At 38.6% G+C, this 19,618-nt stretch overlaps 1 protein-coding gene across 4 annotated transcripts; it reads right to left on the minus strand.

The window, feature by feature from the left end:
• Positions 1–9,802: 9,802 nt before the first annotated feature.
• LOC105909139 (arrestin-C-like) lies at positions 9,803–19,570 on the minus strand. 4 transcript variants are annotated; one of them, XM_031571750.2, is made up of 17 exons: positions 19,412–19,569; positions 17,884–17,916; positions 17,353–17,383; positions 17,039–17,099; positions 16,741–16,785; positions 16,455–16,648; positions 16,220–16,279; positions 15,982–16,058; positions 15,525–15,660; positions 15,337–15,421; positions 13,105–13,177; positions 12,408–12,545; positions 11,757–11,840; positions 11,410–11,433; positions 11,220–11,269; positions 11,093–11,111; positions 9,803–10,700 (listed from the first exon to the last, which is right to left on the minus strand). In XM_031571750.2, exons 2-16 carry the CDS (start codon positions 17,889–17,891, stop codon positions 11,107–11,109), a joined length of 1,071 nt encoding a protein of 356 aa, XP_031427610.1. In that variant the 5' UTR covers positions 17,892–17,916; positions 19,412–19,569; the 3' UTR covers positions 9,803–10,700; positions 11,093–11,106. The 4 variants fall into 4 exon arrangements, with proteins under 4 accessions (XP_031427610.1, XP_031427611.1, XP_031427608.1 ...); XM_031571751.2 differs by lacking the exon at positions 19,412–19,569 and adding an exon at positions 18,214–18,320 and having other exon boundaries at positions 17,039–17,383; XM_031571748.2 differs by lacking the exons at positions 9,803–10,700; positions 11,093–11,111 and having other exon boundaries at positions 11,209–11,269; positions 19,412–19,570.
• Positions 19,571–19,618: the final 48 nt, after the last annotated feature.

Consider the following 19,618-nt stretch of genomic DNA (forward strand, 5'->3'; position numbering starts at 1 on the left):
ACTTACTTGCACATAGTCATAGCATAACTGTTTGACTGTCGGAGTTTCTGACAAAAGGCACCCTGTACACCTGCTTTATTCTCAAGGTGTTCCGCCTTACAGTTTTTCTCGATTGCTAACACACATTTTTTGAAAGCATGCCTCGTTTCCTCAAAACTCTAAACACAAATCCCAAAACCACTCACACAAAATGCAAAACCCTTTATATATCCTGCAAAAGGCAACTTTGCTTTCAAAACAGTGTTATGTCACCTCAAAAGGGTACTTTGTTTTCTAATGACAAACACAGCCCATTATATGAGTAGACATTCTAAGCATCGATTGAACACTGATGTGCTGAATGGAAAACACTACTATGAAATGGGAAAACACCAGTATGAAGGCCTTATCAGGAACATTATGTTACTATACGCTTACTCCTGTAGTAAAATATAACTGTATAATGTTTTTACGCAAATATAAAACAACACACAAATATACAGTAACAACTAAAATATTTCTTTATTTTTTCCAAAAGTGCTGTAGCCTATACATCACAGCAAACACAAATGAATGTGTAAATGATTTGCACAGAACAAACAATAGGATATAGGCCAGTACAGTCAACAAAAAAAAGAAAGAAAAATGTAAAATAAAAAAGGACAAAAAACTGCTGCATCCTGTTCTAGCTCAAGACAATATTGACAATGTGCTATCAGAAATAGACCTACACAGTGTTGTGAATGTTGTTGCATTTTGTGTGAGTGGTTTAGGGATTTGTGTTTAGAGTTTTGAGAAAACGAGGCATGCTTCATGTGTGTAAGCAATAGAGAAAAACTGTAACATTGGATTGGATTACAATACAGTACAGTAATGTGTCAGTGCTGATAGGACGCAATCAGTTGTGAAAGATGGTGTTTAGATGGTGTTTAGTGTTTTGAAGAAAGTGTGGTTACAGTTTTTCTCAATTGCTAACACACATTTTTTGAAAGCATGCCTCGTTTCCTCAAAACTCTAAACACAAATCCCAAAACCACTCACACAAAATGCAAAACCCTTTATACATCCTGCAAAAGGCAACTTTGCTTTCAAAACAGTGCTATGTCACCTCAAAAGGGTACTTTGTTTTCTAATGACAAACACAGCCCATTATATGAGTAGACATTCTAAGCATCGATTGAACACTGATGTGCTCAATGGAAAACACTACTATGAAATGGGAAAACACCAGTATGAAGGCCTTATCAGGAACATTATGTTACTATACGCTTACTCCTGTAGTAAAATATAACTGTATAATGTTTTTACGCAAATATAAAACAACACACAAATATCAGTAACAACTAAAATATTTCTTTATTTTTTCCAAAAGTGCTGTAGCCTATACATCACAGCAAACACAAATGAATGTGTAAATGATTTGCACAGAAAAAACAATAGGATATAGGCCAGTACAGTCAACAAAAAAAAGAAAGAAAAATGTCAAATAAAAAAGGACAAAAAACTACTGCATCCTGTTCTAGCTCAAGACAATATTGACAATGTGCTATCAGAAATAGACCTACACAGTGTTGTGAATGTTGTTGCATTTTGTGTGAGTGGTTTAGGGATTTGTGTTTAGAGTTTTGAGAAAACGAGGCATGCTTCATGTGTGTAAGCAATCGAGAAAAACTGTAACATTGGATTGGATTGCAATACAGTACAGTAAATGTGTCAGTGCTGATAGGACGCAATCAGTTGTGGAAATGTATATGACTTGCACATAGTCATAGCATAACTGTTTGACTGTCGGAGTTTCTGACAAAAGGCACCCTGTACACCTGCTTTATTCTCAAGGTGTTCCGCCTTAGAACACAGTCCACTGTGGCTAGGCTCACTGTATTGATGTTTAGGAATTAGTCTTGGTCATCAATGGTTGCACTTTGTATTTGTTTACGTAATTTTACAGATACAGTACAATGGAAAATACAAGAATACTATGCTCCTGATAAGGCATTCAAACTAGTGTTTTCCTGTCATAGTAGTGTTTCTTACCTATTCCCTCTTCTGAATGTCCAGAGAATGGATGCAACTGAGAAGCGGCTTATATTTGGTTGAACCCTCTGGCCAGCCTCCTGCATGGTCAAACCATGGTTGACCACAGGGTTGACCACAGTGGCCCGAATCTCATCAGAGATAAAGGCTCTCCTTCTTGCTCTTTCTCTTCATCCTCTTCCTCCTCCTCCTCCTCTTACTCTCACTCCTCTGCCTTTCTGATCACCTCTCACTTCAATGTTGCCATCAATTGTTCTCCAAACCAGGAGCTAACCTGTGGCCATCATATTGCTAAAGCTTTGATTTCAAATTGCACAACAGCCTTGGAAATGGAAGTTTTGCCAATTGAATAGCAGTGTGTTCTGTCTGAACACAAGGAGGTTTTGGCATTGATGAAGTGTGCAAAGTAGAGAGGATGGTGTTTAGTGTTTTGAAGAAAGTGTGGTTAACAATTGAAATTTGTGTCTAAAGCAGATAATTGTGTGTTGTGAGTTGAAGAAAGTGCGGTTAACAATTGAAATCTGTGTCTAAAGCACATAATTGTGCTTATAGTTTAGCAGAATTGATTTAGGGAGTTGGCACATGAGTTACAGGTTGTGGTCATTGTGCCATAAGTTCCAGTTTTTGAATGTAATCAATCGAGAAAAACTGTAACAATTGAAATCTGTGTTTACAGTTTTTCTCGATTGATTACATTCAAAAACTGGAACTTATGGCACAATGACCACAACCTGTAACTCTGTAAGCCGCTTCTCAGTTGCATCCATTCTCTGGACATTCAGAAGAGGGAATAGGTAAGAAACACTACTATGACAGGAAAACACTAGTTTGAATGCCTTATCAGGAGCATAGTATTCTTGTATTTTCCATTGTACTGTATCTGTAAAATTACGTAAACAAATACAAAGTGCAACCATTGATGACCAAGACTAATTCCTAAACATCAATACAGTGAGCCTAGCCACAGTGGACTGTGTTCTAAGGCGGAACACCTTGAGAATAAAGCAGGTGTACAGGGTGCCTTTTGTCAGAAACTCCGACAGTCAAACAGTTATGCTATGACTATGTGCAAGTCATATACATTTCCACAACTGATTGCGTCCTATCAGCACTGACACATTACTGTACTGTATTGCAATCCAATCCAATGTTACAGTTTTTCTCGATTGCTTACACACATGAAGCATGCCTCGTTTTCTCAAAACTCTAAACACAAATCCCTAAACCACTCACACAAAATGCAACAACATTCACAACACTGTGTAGGTCTATTTCTGATAGCACATTGTCAATATTGTCTTGAGCTAGAACAGGATGCAGTAGTTTTTTGTCCTTTTTTATTTTACATTTTTCTTTCTTTTTTTTTGACTGTACTGGCCTATATCCTTTTGTTTGTTCTGTGCAAATCATTTACACATTCATTTGTGTTTGCTGTGATGTATAGGCTACAGCACTTTTGGAAAAAATAAAGAAATATTTTAGTTGTTACTGATATTTGTGTGTTGTTTTATATTTGCGTAAAAACATTATACAGTTATATTTTACTACAGGAGTAAGCGTATAGTAACATAATGTTCCTGATAAGGCCTTCATACTGGTGTTTTCCCATTTCATAGTAGTGTTTTCCATTCAGCACATCAGTGTTCAATCGATGCTTAGAATGTCTACTCATATAATGGGCTGTGTTTGTCATTAGAAAACAAAGTACCCTTTTGAGGTGACATAACACTGTTTTGAAAGCAAAGTTGCCTTTTGCAGGATGTATAAAGGGTTTTGCATTTTGTGTGAGTGGTTTTGGGATTTGTGTTTAGAGTTTTGAGGAAACGAGGCATGCTTTCAAAAAATGTGTGTTAGCAATTGAGAAAAACTGTAAAGCAGGAAAATTGTGTGTTGTGTTTTGAAGAAAGTGTGGCTAACAATTTAAATCTGTGTCTAAAGCAGATAATTGTGCTTATAGTTTAGCATAATTGGTTTAGGGCAGGGGTTTTCAACCAGGGGTCTGTGGCCCCCTGGTGGTCCGGGACGGCATTGCAGGGGGTCCGCGACATAATCCTATGTTGATCAGTTCACCATTGACTTTTTTTATTTTTATAAAATCCCTGGGCCCGTCGACATATTTATGTCTGAATAGCCAAGTCGCATTGCCCAAAATACTGATGTAGACCCATATTCAGCGAAGAAATTACACTGACAAGTATTATAGGCAGAATCCGTGTGCGGGGGGAGGGGGCGTGGCGGCGGTTACAAACATGAAAAAGAAGGGCACGGGACTGTAAAATGTTTTTTTTATGAATCACTGGCACATCAGTGGGCCGCGGATTACTTTCTGGTCAGAATGGTGGTCCCTGGGACAAAACCAGTTGAAAACCCCTGGTTTAGGGAGTTGGCACATGAGTTACAGGTTGTGGTCATTATGTTATAAGTTCCAGTTCCAGTTTTTGTGTGTAATCAATCGAGAAAAACTGTAAGCATTGCCATCCAAATACAGTACATTGTGATTCAGAAACATGAGGCACAATTGTGCTTTGAATGTAACTGATAACTGTAAATTCAGTGTGTGCACATACATCTGAGATTGAAATGCAGGGCGTTTCCAAGAAGTTTAACACATTTTCTCCCATGCACAACACTTGTGTATACATTTTCCACATTACCTCTGAAGTGAATAAAATTACCTATGTTAAATCCCTGCTGTTTATGGTATGTCGGAGCAGGACTCCAATCACTAGTAATACCAGGTGCGGTTTGTCCATAAAGGCCGAAATATACTTCTACAACCCCGTTACTCCGTGGTCCCCGTACTCAGTTGCCTCGACGGACTCGTTTTCATTTATGGTTCTCCGACGGTTGTGGGTGATGTAAAGCATTGATACTGATGTATTGACGGATTGACGGAGTCGGATAGTTAAAGAAATTGGGAGGTGCACGTCAGGCCACGGAGAGGTGCTCGGAGAGGGTTTGCAATGTCTGAGAGGGCTCTCCGTGTCTCTGTGTGTCCGTAAACGGACGACCATACATTGCCCTTAAGGGCGATTTGGGCAACGCACTGCCAAACGGGAAAAGGAGATATTTTTTTTCTGTCCGATTCTACCACTTGGCCATCTGATCTGCCTTTGAATGTCATTGTCCTATCAGGCTAAAGTCGTGCTTCAAATGGTCCCGCCCCTATTTGGGGCGATTTTGGGCGAAATGAAAATCGCCCCATACCTCTCTCATAGACTCTCATGTTAAATCCATTTTTTTTCCCAAAACAGGGGTCTCAATGCAGTCTCTATGACTTCCTGGAGGGCTCGCCCCACCGTGCTTTCGTCATACGCAACTGCGTATAAGGACGTCATATGGCTTTGATCAAGTCAAATTCTGTCAAGATGGCTAACGTTCAGTGCAACAACTCGATTCGCTCTTTGAAAGAAACTCCTTTTAGTCGGCGTACTGATGAAGAGAAATTGACAACAAAACAATTAGGACCTATTAGGGAAATCCTACACCAAGAATTGGTACGAAAGAAAATCGTGGCTAGCAGGCTGTGAACGCGGTTCGTATTCTATACCACTGTCTGTCACTTTTCATAGGTTTCACAGTGTGAATGTTCGCTACTTGTACTAACACTGAGTTATTTTCTATGTGATGACTTATTTTGCTTTTGTAAGCCAACACTTTCAAGATCAATCAATAAATATGGTTGGTTATGACTTATATGTTGCCCCCTTCTTTATGTTGTTACTGGACATATCATGTGTCCTGTTAAGCTATTTTACATCATACAACATGTAATGAGTAATGTGAATAATGAATAAGTGGGATACTTTATTGTGGAGCCACATCATTTTTGCTTATGAAAGATCCTGGATGCAACTTTCTTCCATAGCTTTCCACCTGTAACTATAGCTACTCTATGTAGCTAGAGGGGGCATCTTTCTGTTGTGTGCTGCCATCTAGTGGACAAAAAGGTATTGCTGTATGAGTTACTGTAAGTAAGAGTGCTCAGTACAAAACCCAAATTGTAGTATGTTGTCAGTGGTAAAATAGTCAATACTGTGAGGTTGTTGCACAAAAGTTGAAGTGATGGTTTCAGAGGTTGATATTGATAGCTGTAGTTTGAATTTTTTTATCCATTGTTAAATTAATGAGAAAACATACATTTTCAATTGAGCACAAATTGTAGGTTTTGATGGAAATGTTTGGTTTTGATGGGTGTGTGATAAGTTTTGAGAAGGTGGTGTCATTCTGCAAACATCATATAGTGTTTTGGTCATTTCATCTTCTGTTATGTAAGGGCTGTGTGTGAGCTGTTTTGAAAAAGTAAACAGTGAATGGAAAAATGTGCCAAAGCAATCGAGAAAAACAGTAATCAGCTAACACCAAATTGATACAATTGTTTTGCTTACAGTTTTTCTCAAATGCTTACACACATTTTTTGAAAGCATTCCTCATTTTCTAAAAACTCTAAACACAAATCCAAAAACCACACACACAAAATACAAAACCCTACATATCTCTTACAAAACAATGTCATGTCTCCTCAAAATGTTATTTTGTGTTCAAATGACACACACAGACCATCATATGAGTTACAGTTACATTTCTAAGAACCGATTGAACACTGTGCTGAATGGAAAACACTACTATGAATGGGAAACCACGTGAAATGGTCGACCACAGTGGCCCGGATCTCATCAGAGATAATGGCTCTCCTTCTTGCTCTTCATCGTCCTCCTCTTACTCTCACTCCTCTGCCTCTCTGATCACCTCTCACTTCAATGTTGCCATCTATTGTTCTCCAAAACAGGAGCTCACCTGTGGCCCTTATATTGCTAAAGTTTTGATTCCAAATTGCACAACAGTCTTGGAAATGGAAGTTTTGCTATTTGAATGGCAGTGTGTTCTGTCTGAACACAAGGAGATTTAGCATTGATGAAGTGTGCAAAATAGAGAGGATTGTGTGTAGTGTTTTGAAGAAAGTGTGGTTTAGAATTGAAATCTGTGTTTAAAGCAGATAATTGTGTGTAGTGTTTTGAAGAAAGTGTGGTTTAGAATTGAAATCTGGGTTTAAAGCAGGAAATGTGTAGCCTGACGATGTCATACTCATAATTCTAGTCAGAATATGAGTCTGATATCGCTCCATTGGGCTGTGATTATGGGGCGTGTTTCAACCGAACCAGGAGAAAAAATGCCTCTTCGCTCAATTGGTTACCTACAACCAATCAGAACAACGTAGTATGTGACCAGGGGCAGCTGATACATTACACTTTTACCGGATCCCGTAGGAAGGAAGGCAAAAACATCTTTTAGATTGACAAATGCCTTAATCGCGTTTCTCTGTTCCTCTTTCAAAATGAATGCACTGTCAATGTCTAAATGGACTCGAATCTATACATTTCAGCTCTCCAGCGGCAGCCATGTTTGTTGAAAACGAATTCAACTCGTGTGTTGGTAACGTGGTTGGTTACGTTACTGTTGATCATCTGTCCATCATCGTATAAAGCCCGCCTTAACAATTTGATTGGTACGGCCGATTTCGAGCCGCAGATAATTTCTCCTCAATGGAGTAATGCCAGACCGAACTTCCCAACCAAAAATTTTGTGGGCGGGGCTAAATTCGGTCTGGTATCCAGGCTAGGAAATGTGTGTATAGTTCAGCAGAATTGGTTTAGGGAGTTGGCACATGAGTTACAGGTTGTGGTCATTGTGTCATAAGCTCCAGTTTTTGTGTGTAAACATTTGGGAAAAACTGTAATGTACATACTGAATGGGTCGCCTTAATCCATAACAAAAAAATTGCCCCCCCTGAACATTTTTTCAGGAGCCGCCACTGAGTAATACACAGAGTAGTGACGTACCATACTGATGTAACACTGACAAATTACTCGTATTATTGCTGGTAAAATGTATAATATATGCCAATGTGATTTCAATTTAGGAAAGGCTGGAGTAGAAACAAGGAGTCTGCATACATTTCTGTGGACTACCCTTTTCAGTCACGTCATGGTGAACAATATTCAGTGTGAATATTCTGTACATGTTTTCCAACAGTATAGTGATTGAAGTGTTGACCTTTTTGTTTTGGTCTGACCTCCCTACCTTACCTCCCTCTCACTGATGAAGATCACAGGAGATCAAATGCTTAACACAAATTAAGCAAGCATCTGTTATTTGTCTTCTACAACCTTCTTTCCAACACTTCTGGCTCCTGTTTCCCAGAAGTGTTTTAAGCCTAAGAATCCCTCTTACGAATCATTAGCACTATTGCTACGGATTTAGAGTCCGTACTGTAGCGTGCAAGGGGATTGTGCGCATCCGTATGTGTGTGTCATAGTTCACCCCATAATGCTGTGTGCGTGCCTGTTAGAATGGTCAGTATTTTATTCTGTGTTTACTGTTCTATTTTAGAATGTATTTCTGTTTCCCAGCTTGTGTTAATGTTAGTGTGTATTTATGTTAACCTTTTGAGTTAGTGTGATATGTGTAATTGACTGTGTGTATTTGGCATATTTGGCCACCCTTACCTCGTGTGTCATGTAAAGATTATAGGCCCCCCTGTGGCTTCACCAGACAGCCTGCTCTGGCCGTACTTCTGCCATGGTTCACTTTGTTGTCGCAATTTTTTGAAGTCTGACTTTGTGTGTTTTGTTGCATGTGGTTAAAACTTTGAATGTTTAAGATCTTTTGCACAGCTGGTGTCGCTGGTATTCGTTTTCAGGGGAGAAAGAGGTTCGAGTTTCAGGATATGCACCTGAGCAATAGAAAACAAATTACAGTTCAGGATTTACCACAGAGTTATGTATTTATTGCAACCATGGTATAAAAACTAGTTATTTTTAGTACTTTAGGAAAGTAGTAATTATTGGATTATTGGATACAAAATTAAATTGAGTGGAAAAAGGGATGGCAGAGGCCCATTCTCAGCACTGTGATGCACTCTCCTCTCTGCATGGCAGTAAAGGAGCTCCCATGAAGTCAGTGATTGGCCAAAACATTGACAGGTGTGATTTCTGAATGAGGTACAAACAACATCTCAATACTACATTAATTTGTCAGGGATGAAACGTGATGAGTGTTGATGTTCTGTGCGTGTCTGTCAAAATGATAACAAGTCATCAATAAGTCATCCCTCATTTTTCTTCCACTTATTTAATTTCTGAAAGATATAATCAAATGTGCCTTTATTGATCCCCCCCCCCCCAAGCTTGTTAGCTGCCATGTAAACTCTTTGTAAGCCATTTGAGATATTTATGGACCTCCAAGATATTAATTTCTAATTATTTTTGTTGATGGATTTGAGTTGCCACACCACTGTGCCTAACTGCTATTAATAATTCTTCATTAATAATTCTTGGGTTATTAAGTATATGATGTATTGTGTATCCCTCCGAACCCACTGCTCCACTGTTATACTTTTGACAACAACTCAGAAGTGGTCAATTCAGCAAGACACTTCCTAAATTCGCTCAGAAATCTAACACCTTCCCCTGCCCCCGTTGGGCCCACCGCCCCACAGCAAACTGCCCTGGAGACTCCCAGGTGTCGTGTCTGATGCACATGGATTAACATTTACTCCTGAGTTATTGGACATTAGTCATTTAAATGTTGACTACTCTGCATTAAATGATGTGATGCAAAAAGTGTTCCAACTGTACCCCCTACTAGGGCATGCACATTCATGTTATGGACTTGATTGGGAAACGCTTGTAAAAATTAACAAACACTTGTACAATGACTCATGGAGACTAGTAACCTAGTTACATACCAGTAATAGCTCCAGCAAAGAAAGACACTTGAACCAACAAAATGTTAATAATCATAATAATTATAATAATAATAATAATAATGTAATCACTGTATTATCATTACTCAAAAGCATACTTTTGTTGAAAAAAAAAAAACATAATTTCTTTGAAAATTAAGCAAATAAGCAACCTGCAGAAAATCACATACAGATAACACTTCATTACTACATTTTAAAAGTGACAAGCAAGTCTTTGTTCAGTTCTATCTCAAATCTCTAGACACACCTTATTTTACTAACCACAGGTTCTGCTGGAACTCAATGTTTGTATTTAGGCTTTAGAGCCAAACAATGCATACCCCCTCTCAAAATATTTGGCAACTGTTTATTTTTTTCTCTTGTTTTTTTTTTTTAGGATTAGATGCAAGTGTTTACAGAGTAAAGCTGTGTGTTGAGCTGTCTGCACCAACATGTAGAGGTTGTAAAGGAGGTCAGAAATATGAAGCGACACAATAGGACTCATACAAAAGCTTATCATACGTGTAAAAGACTTGATAAAATGTATGCTCACAAAAAAAAATTGAGCAAATAATGCATTTTCAGCATTTTGAGTTCAGATGCACAGTAGCTGAAAGGATTTGGTGCTTTGTGAATTTACAGGCTGTTGACACTGACAGCATGGAATGGCTACATCGTGAGAATACAAAGACTGTAATGAAAGAGAGAGAGAGAGAGAGAGAGAAGCAGTGGGGCCCTATTTCAAGGACTGTAACAGCAGCAGAGTTACATCCAAACAAACTTAAAGAGGGAGACAAAATGGTACCCTGATATACTCATATAAACAAACCCCCCTTAAACTTATGCCCTCAAAACATGGTATTTCTTTTACAACTAATAACCTAGCTGAAAAAAAATCCTCATGGAAAAGTGAAGTCCTCTCGGGTGAACAAACACTCCGTCCCTGTAAGATCACACAGGAACAGAAATAACACAAAAACAAATCACTGAACACAGACATAACATGGATTCATTTAACACATTGCAAAACATCGTAGTATATCATAGTAGTGTATAGTGTATCATCTATACGTATGATCTTGTTATGAAATACAACAAGTCTTTATCAATAGGCAATAGGTTTTTGAATCTCAATGACACTTAATCATTGAATGAATGAATACAGATATTGACAATAAAATTCACAATAAAATGTGTAGAGGAAGTCAAAACCCTATGAGGAGATAATCAGGTCAGTCCACTCAAGATAAAAAAATAACAATAATACATTGAAACACAGTGACATAAAACAGTTTGATCCAGTTGATCTATTTCAATACGTCTGATGTTACTTACAGCACATTTTCAGTTCATGCTGAAATCAGACAAGAAAAGGAAATAATGTTAAAGCCCCTTATCACAAGCATACATTTACAAACTGCTACCGACTGCTAAATGTACAGACAACTAACTTAATTGTTACCTTTTGGTTTGGGGTGCATTAAAATCAGTGGGATTTCGCCTGTCACTTCACTAAGAGAGAGAAAAGCCAGAACAGGCTTAATTTCACTACAACCCTGAAGACTACATAGATAAAGTATGATAGCAATGAAATTGAAATGTAATGTTAAAATTAAATTGAATAAACAATATGAATGAACAATAAAACACACCTTGCTGTCAGTCCTCCCAAAAAGCTAAAAGGGACAGACAATAATATTATTATAACATTGTTATGTCATTTCATTGTTTAATTACATGTTGATCTGATCCTTAATTTCAGCCCTTTATGTTATGAGCAGTAACTTCAACAAACCAATGATTCATTCAGATAGACCATAAATTGACTATGATGCACATGTCATGTTACCATTTGCTCATAGGCCCAATCTAATGCACACATCTAAACTAACAAACAATACCAGCCCAGTGAGTGAGCCCTTATATTGTAAAATGTTAACAGAATCAACAGAATACTAGGCCCCTACAGTGGAGACAGACGTGATCTTAGAAATCTTACCCCCCTCCTCCGGATACCAAGTTGACCTTAATTTTGTAGGAAACCAGGATTCCCATAATGTCTCTTTCCATGCCCGGTCTTATACTGATGAAAGGGAAGAAAATATACAGATACAAATAAGAATCAGACTCAGAGAGAGAGAGACAGAGAGAGAGAGAGAGAGAGAGAGAGAGAGAGAGTTATATAAATAGTGTACAAAGGAAACAGAAACATGAAATTAATTTCATTAGGTAGCATTTGCATGCTAGACATAATTTCTCAATGAGTGAGGACTATGTGAGCATGGCCAAGGAGGCACGTTTGGCAAGGACTGTGCTCCAGGTCATCCAAAGGTCACAGGGATTACTGGTGGATTCCCTATGGAAGCCTCCAAGGGAGGTTTTAAGAGGAAGGGTAAAGAAGGTGAAAGGTCAGAAATGAGAGATGCCAAATGTCTGCCAGAATGAACGGACACACAGTAGATCAGACCAGGGAAGCTGGATGAAAACAGCATGCGCATGGTCTTGCAACTCATTAAGAAAATACTTTTCCACAACTTTCCACAGGTCATCTGTGTGGGAAGGGTCATCATGCAAAAGGTAATCAGTTTAACTGTGACTATCGTAGTGATAAAACTGGCACACTGACACTCGGGCACCTGGTGTCACTCACATCGCAGAGGAGGCCAGGTTTGTGTCCTCGTCTTTCAGTTTGCCGTCCAGAGCCAAGCCCTTCTTGTCCTTGTTGTTGGCGAGCAGCGGAGTGATGGAGAGAGCTTTCTCAAATGTCCCTTCAGCTTCAATCGTCTCCCTGTGGTATTTGGAGATATCACACCCTGATACAAGGCACTATCCTTTTTGATTCCCACTTGCTTCAGAGACTTGAGTATTCTCTACCCTAGCCCCATGTCTGTCAAAAAATGTTGTGTGTTGATAATACCTAGCTCTTCAGTGTGGAGTGATATGAATAAAGAATGTACGGGATGTAACAGTACACGTAGGAGAGATACTAGTGCCTGTCAATTAAAGTAGCAGTGAAGAGTTTTGGTTGAAAACTAGCAATCTAACTACTGCATGGAAAACCTTTACCAACAACAGCACAGTCTTGGCTTGCTAGCATGGTGATGTCGTGTTGTGAGATGTTTTTTTTTTACATTTTTGCGGGGCTGTCTGACCCCGGCCACACAACAGCAGAGTGCATAGTCTAGGTAGCTAGTTGGAACGTCAGGTATGTTTATCTGTTTAATTTCACATGACCATATCCCATGAAAATGAATTGGAAGATAATACCACAACTAGTTGCTTATAAAAACTTGCTTCAGCAAGTGGCAAATTGTTGCATTTAAACATCAAACTGAATGAAAACTTACAAAAATTCTTGGCTCAAGATGTTTTTGGTATATTTATCTGCAGAATACAGCACCACATCTGTAGTTTGGTCCACTGGGAAGGGATAAAATACATTAAACCCACACACATAATGTTGACATGACAGACCCAGCTGAGCTCTGTTCAGTAGATACCCTCGGAAGCTTTAAACTTCCTTTATGGTCCCTAATGTCTATTACAGTTTTTCTCGATTGATTACATTCAAAAACTGGAACTTATGGCACAATGACCACAACCTGTAACTCATGTGCCAACTCCCTAAACCAATTCTGCTAAACTATAAGCACAATTATCTGCTTTAGACACAGATTTCAATTGTTAACCGCACTTTCTTCAAAACACAACACACAATTATCTGCTTTAGACACAGATTTCAATTGTTAACCACACTTTCTTCAAAACACTAAACACCATCCTCTCTACTTTGCACACTTCATCAATGCCAAAACCTCCTTGTTTTCAGACAGAACACACTGCTATTCAAATGGCAAAACTTCCATTTCCAAGGCTGTTGTGCAATTTGAAATCAAAGCTTTAGCTATATGATGGCCACAGGTTAGCTCCTGGTTTGGAGAACAATTGATGGCAACATTGAAGTGAGAGGTGATCAGAGAGGCAGAGGAGTGAGAGTAAGAGGAGGAGGAAGAGGATGAAGAGGATGAAAAGAAAGAGCAAGAAGGAGAGCCATTATCTCTGATGAGATTCGGGCCACTGTGGTCAACCATGCAGGAGGCTGGCCAGAGGGTTCAACCAAACATAAGCCGCTTCTCAGTTGCATCCATTCTCCGCACATTCAGAAGAGGGAATAGATAAGAAACACTACTATGACAGGAAAACACTAGTTTGAATGCCTTATCAGGAGCATAGTATTCTTGTATTTCGAGTATTTTCCATTGTACTGTATTTGTAAAATTACGTAAACAAATACAAAGTGCAACCATTGATGACCAAGACATATTCCTAAACATCAATACAGTGAGCCTAGCCACAGTGGACTGTGTTCTAAGGCGGAACACCTTGAGAATGAAGCAGGTGTATAGTTATGCTATCACTATGTGCAAGTAAGTCATATACATTTCCACAACTGATTGCGTCCTATCAGCACTGACACATTACTGTACTGTATTGTAATCCAATCCAATGTTATTTTCAAGTGTTTCACAACACTGTGTAGGTCTATTTCTGATACAACATTGTCAATATTACAGGATTGCAGTAGTTTTTTGTGCTTTTTTATTTTACATTTTTCTTTCTTTTTTTGTTGACTGTACTGGCCTATATCCTATTGTTTGTTCTGTGCAAATCATTTACACATTCAGTTGTGTTTGCTGTGATGTATAGGCTACAGCACTTTTGGAAAAAATAAAGAAATATTTTAGTTGTTATTGTATATTTGTGTGTTGTTTTATATTTGAGTAAAAACATCATACAGTTATATTTTACTACAGGAGTAAGCATACAGTAACACTGAACATGAAGAAGCATAATGCTCCTGATAAGGCCTTCATACTAGTGTTTTCCCATTCATAGTAGTGTTTTCCATTGAGCACATCAGTGTTCAATCGATGCTTAGAATGTCTACTCATATAATGGTCTGTGTTTCTCATTTGAAAGCAAAATACCCTTTTGAGGTGACATAACACTGTTTTGAAAGCAAAGTTGCATTTTGCAGGAGATATAAAGAATTTTGCATTTTGTGTGAGTGGTTTTGGGATTTGTGTTTAGAGTTTGGAGAAAACGAGGCATGCTTTCAAAAAATGTGTGTTAGCAATCGAGAAAAACTGTAACAGGAAATCATACCAAGCTATAAATCATTATGCTTTTTCAAAAGGCAAAGAAGGGATTTGGAAATTTTGTAAATGTATGTCCTGTGCTATCATTCAGATAAATATATGTAAATGTAAATTGTCTCATTATATATGGTTTTCCATGGCCTTGTCATTTGTCTATATGGGTTGAAATCTATAATTTTATTCTATAAAGATATTTTACTCTTTCTTTTATATTTCAAGTGGTTAGTCATGACTTGTGCATGTGGTATGTATGGTTGAATGCGTAGATAATAGGACACATCCCCGTGTTAACATCATTTCATGACCAAGTAGCTGTAGTGTATTAATGAGATACCGTGGACTGAGTGGATGAAATCATCCCACTGAAATCATCTTGATCATTTATTTTGCATTATAGGTAACTTGATCTGAGACACTTACCAGAGATTTTGACTTTGTTTATGACTTTGCTGGTTTTATTGGTGACTTTTATTTTAACGGGGATTGGGTTGCCATGGTAGAAGATCTGATGGATGAAACAAAGACAGTCGAAAGAAAGTAAGTGAACGTGTTTGATTATATGGAAAGATTCAAATGCCTTTATGGTCTAGAGCCCGGGGTTAGTGTACCTCCTTATCCAGGGATAATTCCATATGGACAGGCTTGTCTGATGTCATGAAACACTTCATGATGGCCAGCTTAGGGCCTGGCCCAGTCTGGTTTGGGGCATATTGGATCTTCCGGATAATCAGGCGGCAGGTATCCCTACGGAGGTTCAGTTGGTTAATATAACCCTCCTCTTTGTAATCTTGTCATCTATAACTTGGAATTCAAACTGGGAGGTATTGATGACCTGATAAACAGGGTACATGATCATGGAAGTAGGTCATGGGGGGAACTAGACTAAAAAAACAGAGTGGGTCACAACACAACCAAGTGACCATATGAGTTTTTTATGCACAAAATGTCTACCGTATTCTAAGCGTAATTATGCAGCCCAATTTGAATAATCCCCAATTATATTGTCATGTAATTCTTAATTATTACCCTGTCCCCATGAAGATAAAAAACAAATGAGCCACGTACTGCTTGTCCACTTGTTCGTCTGGATTATCAGCCTCCATAGCCATGTAGGCTTTCACCTCAAAGTCCACCCCACAAGCCTGGTGACATGGTCAACAGAAAGATGGAACACTGATAGACTGTCGGTGTAAAAAGACTATACTGGACAATACAAGACAATACTGCCATAAATGACAATACTGGCATATTGTAATCTAAGAATAGTATCACATAAGTACTTCAAATGCTCAGATATTCTTACCTTGCTTTTATTGTCCTCTCCAGGCTGAAGGGTGACAGAGCAAGGCAGGTTTGTTGGGATCTAGGAGGACCACAACATTCATGCTCTGTTATAATGTGCTTTATAATCAATTTTAGGATGATTGGATTTTAACAACTGAAATAGAAACAGAACTGTTTGGGGAGGGTCTACACAATAGTCAGGAACAGAAACAGCTAGAAGTGAAGAGGGGATAGAACAACAGAGCCCAAATTACTTCAATGGTGAAGGGAAGACCCTCCTCTCCGGCTTTCTTTTGCAGGGCTTCATGCAGTGGGGTTATGGTGGGGTTATGGCCAGCTGGGGGGAAGAGCTGTAAGTGTTGCATCCAGATGTCTTTCCTAAAGGATAGTCCAATCACATCCAGATCTTCACTGCCATAGCGGAAAGCACAGGTCATCTGTAACCACACTGAAAGAGCAGAGACAAAACAGGAACGGATACAATAAACAGAAACGGTCTTGGATGAATATTATGGGACATTCTGAATGTGTGTATTTCACCTTTCCTCCCACCCAGAGCTGACTGGTCGATCTTCAACACACCCTCTGTAAAGACAAACATTCAAGACTGAACGAAGTGACACCAAAGGGACTTTTCAAAGAAACACTGATCTTTTAGCTCAAGATCCTATTGCAGTATATAGAGAGACTGAATTTTACCCATGTAAACTGCTCTTTTTTTTTACTGACATACAATGTCAGTTGACAGTAACATTCATCATCTTGCTACATACAGTACATAAGGAACTGAGACAAACGCAATTGCATTATAGGATGTGTGGGAATAAGATACACTTACCAACGGGATCAACACTTTCCACATGGTCTACAAAGTCCCTCTTGCCCAAGTAGAGTACAAGCTTAAGAAGAGAATCAGTAGCATAAAAATGAAAATTGTATACAGTTAACTAATTTATAAAGAAAGTCAGGTCGAGATTGATCGAACATTTGCATTTAGTAGCATAGGATTTTTTCTTGATACACAACACTACGGTCCTCAAAACTACATTCATATCTCACTGCAAATATCTTGATTTGTTGCACATAATAAATATATTGGATATATTGTCACTGATTGTAAACATCTGAAATATGCACAGAGTAGGAAAGTACCTGCCCATTTCTACTGGCTTTCTTGAAAACCCTGAAATATAAATTGAAACCAATGTTTTATTAAATCAATACACAGAATATATTTAAACGTGAATCTACTGATTTCAACTGTTATCTGTAAATGTGATACATGTATAATGTAATTAAGTATACACAGTGTGCAGGTTCACATATATTAATTGCAATGATCTATGAATAGAAAATAAAGTGTGAACTGGGCCTGTTGTGACAACACAAGCCAATTTGTGGAATTAGCTGTAATCGGCGCTGACACATGATTTGACCGCGTGCAGCGCACTCTCTTTTCTGTCTCTCCGCATGCATCCGCCTAGCACTCCCCCTTGTGGCTCTTTTGCTAAGTGCAGCCCTTTCCCCCTTTTCTCTCCTTATCTTTCTTTGTTTGTCTAGCCTGTACATTTACTGTTGATTAAAATGGCGGAAATAAATGATCACTTAGCTGTTTGTTGTACAAAATAAGTCTTTAGTGTGATTTATTTTGAAATATACATATAATCAGATAACAGCACTTACTTGGCCATGGTTTTGGACCTGAAGAAGACAGTTCTGCGAAGAAAAGAGAGCAAGGATAAAACACAGGATGGATTAATGCAATACTGCAATTTGCAGAGAGTACACTCTGACAAACACCAGTCCGGTTGTTCACTGATGTCGTCAGTAAAACATGGCAATTGTGTGTGTGCGCCAAGGGCGTAGGTTTGCATATGGTCCATAGGGACTAGTCACGACCAAAGTTTGGGAAAGACACAATTGTTCCCACCATATTTTGTACATTTGAATTGCCTGTTAGAAAAAATAATTAGCACAATATATTTGCAAACTCATTCGTATTATTATCTTTACTTTGTTCGTCGCCCAGAAGAGTGAAAAATAAATGTCCAAGTTCCCAATGACGGGCAGTGCCCCTACCAATGCGGAGACCAAACCTATGCCCTTGGTGTGCGCATTTGTTTTTTGCGCACCTGTGTACATGTACCAGGAGTACGAACAAGGGACAGAGTAGGAGTGATTTGTTAATCCCAGTAAATGAGATTACAACATCACTCCCATCTCCCCTCAACTAATTCTTTCACTGGGATTAGCCTTTATGGTGTTGCTGAAATCTTTACCTATACTCGGCACAGTCTTAAAATGGCCCTCTATTGAAAGGTTCTTTCATTAGAGAGCTAGTCTGTCGATAAATAGATCAAAGTAGTTTCGGATTTTTTTTTAAAGATTTACTGTGAACTGAATTGCCCTCAGAATCAAACGAGATCTGCCCAATAGTAAACAAAGGCTTTCTCCAAGAGCCGTTCTGGACTCTCTTCCAAATCATAAGAAACCCATACTGTCAGTATATTCAAAGCATGTTGTTTCTACATTTCCTGGGCAGATACAACATACAAACCTAGGCTAAACGTCAGTAGGGAAAAAGTAGTTGATAAAGCAATATTACGTAATCAACTTCTAGACTATTATATAAAATGTCAGAAATCTTTGTCAAGGAGCAAAACAGTCCATGTTCTATCTTTGAAAGGAGCACTTTAAAATGGCTTATTCAATTACCCAGTTAACAATCATCTATCATCGATTAAAACATAAAGATTCATACAAAGCACGTATTTCACGCAAAGAGCAGCCATCCACTCTTAAACCCCTGGTATACCCCAGGTATACCCCAGTGCAGTCAAGGGATGAAAATGTTTTGCAACATTTAAACAAATAAGTTACTAATCCTTGTGTTGGTGGATCGCTTCTGATCCTGGTCGAAAATGTACAACATCATTCTAGTTAACCAATATTGTAATGCAACGATTTCAAATCAAAATCGGAACAAACTCAAGCCAAAAAAAACTCGTCTATGGTAAAGACGAGAATATTCGTACGCCAAAAGTTCGACTGTTCTCTTGGTGGTACATGTCTATTGCAAGAAGTCAACTAAAGGAAACAATAAGGCTTGGGCAAAAATGTTCTGGTCCCGTAAGGTGTGTCTTGCATCGAACGACCAAACATACACGAAAATCAGAAAGAAAGGATATTGGAGGAATTGAATATCACTTACCTCTATGTCACAACAACGCCTCTCTTCTCTTCATCGGTAATCCTTGACACACAATCTGACAAGATGGTGTACCTAATGAGGGCTGGTCAAAGAATGTATAGCCTAACCACTTAGTTATCCTAGCTCCCTCCCTTGAGTTCTTCGTCCACTTACAGTAATAGAGGCACACAGACATTCAATAAGTACCATCAAATTGGTATTGGTATT

Source organism: Clupea harengus, chromosome 8, assembly GCF_900700415.2.
Source record: "Clupea harengus chromosome 8, Ch_v2.0.2, whole genome shotgun sequence".
NCBI lineage: Eukaryota > Metazoa > Chordata > Actinopteri > Clupeiformes > Clupeidae > Clupea > Clupea harengus.

Excerpts from the sequence above, each read along its gene's own strand:
- LOC105909139 (XM_031571748.2), bottom strand. Across the intron at positions 16,649-16,740 it reads AGCTCTGGGTGGGAGGAAAG|TGTGGTTACAGATGACCTGT; the intron begins GTGAAATACACA and ends CTGCTCTTTCAG. Across the intron at positions 11,270-11,409 it reads TTGGGAGGACTGACAGCAAG|TGAAGTGACAGGCGAAATCC; the intron begins GTGTGTTTTATT and ends TCTCTCTCTTAG.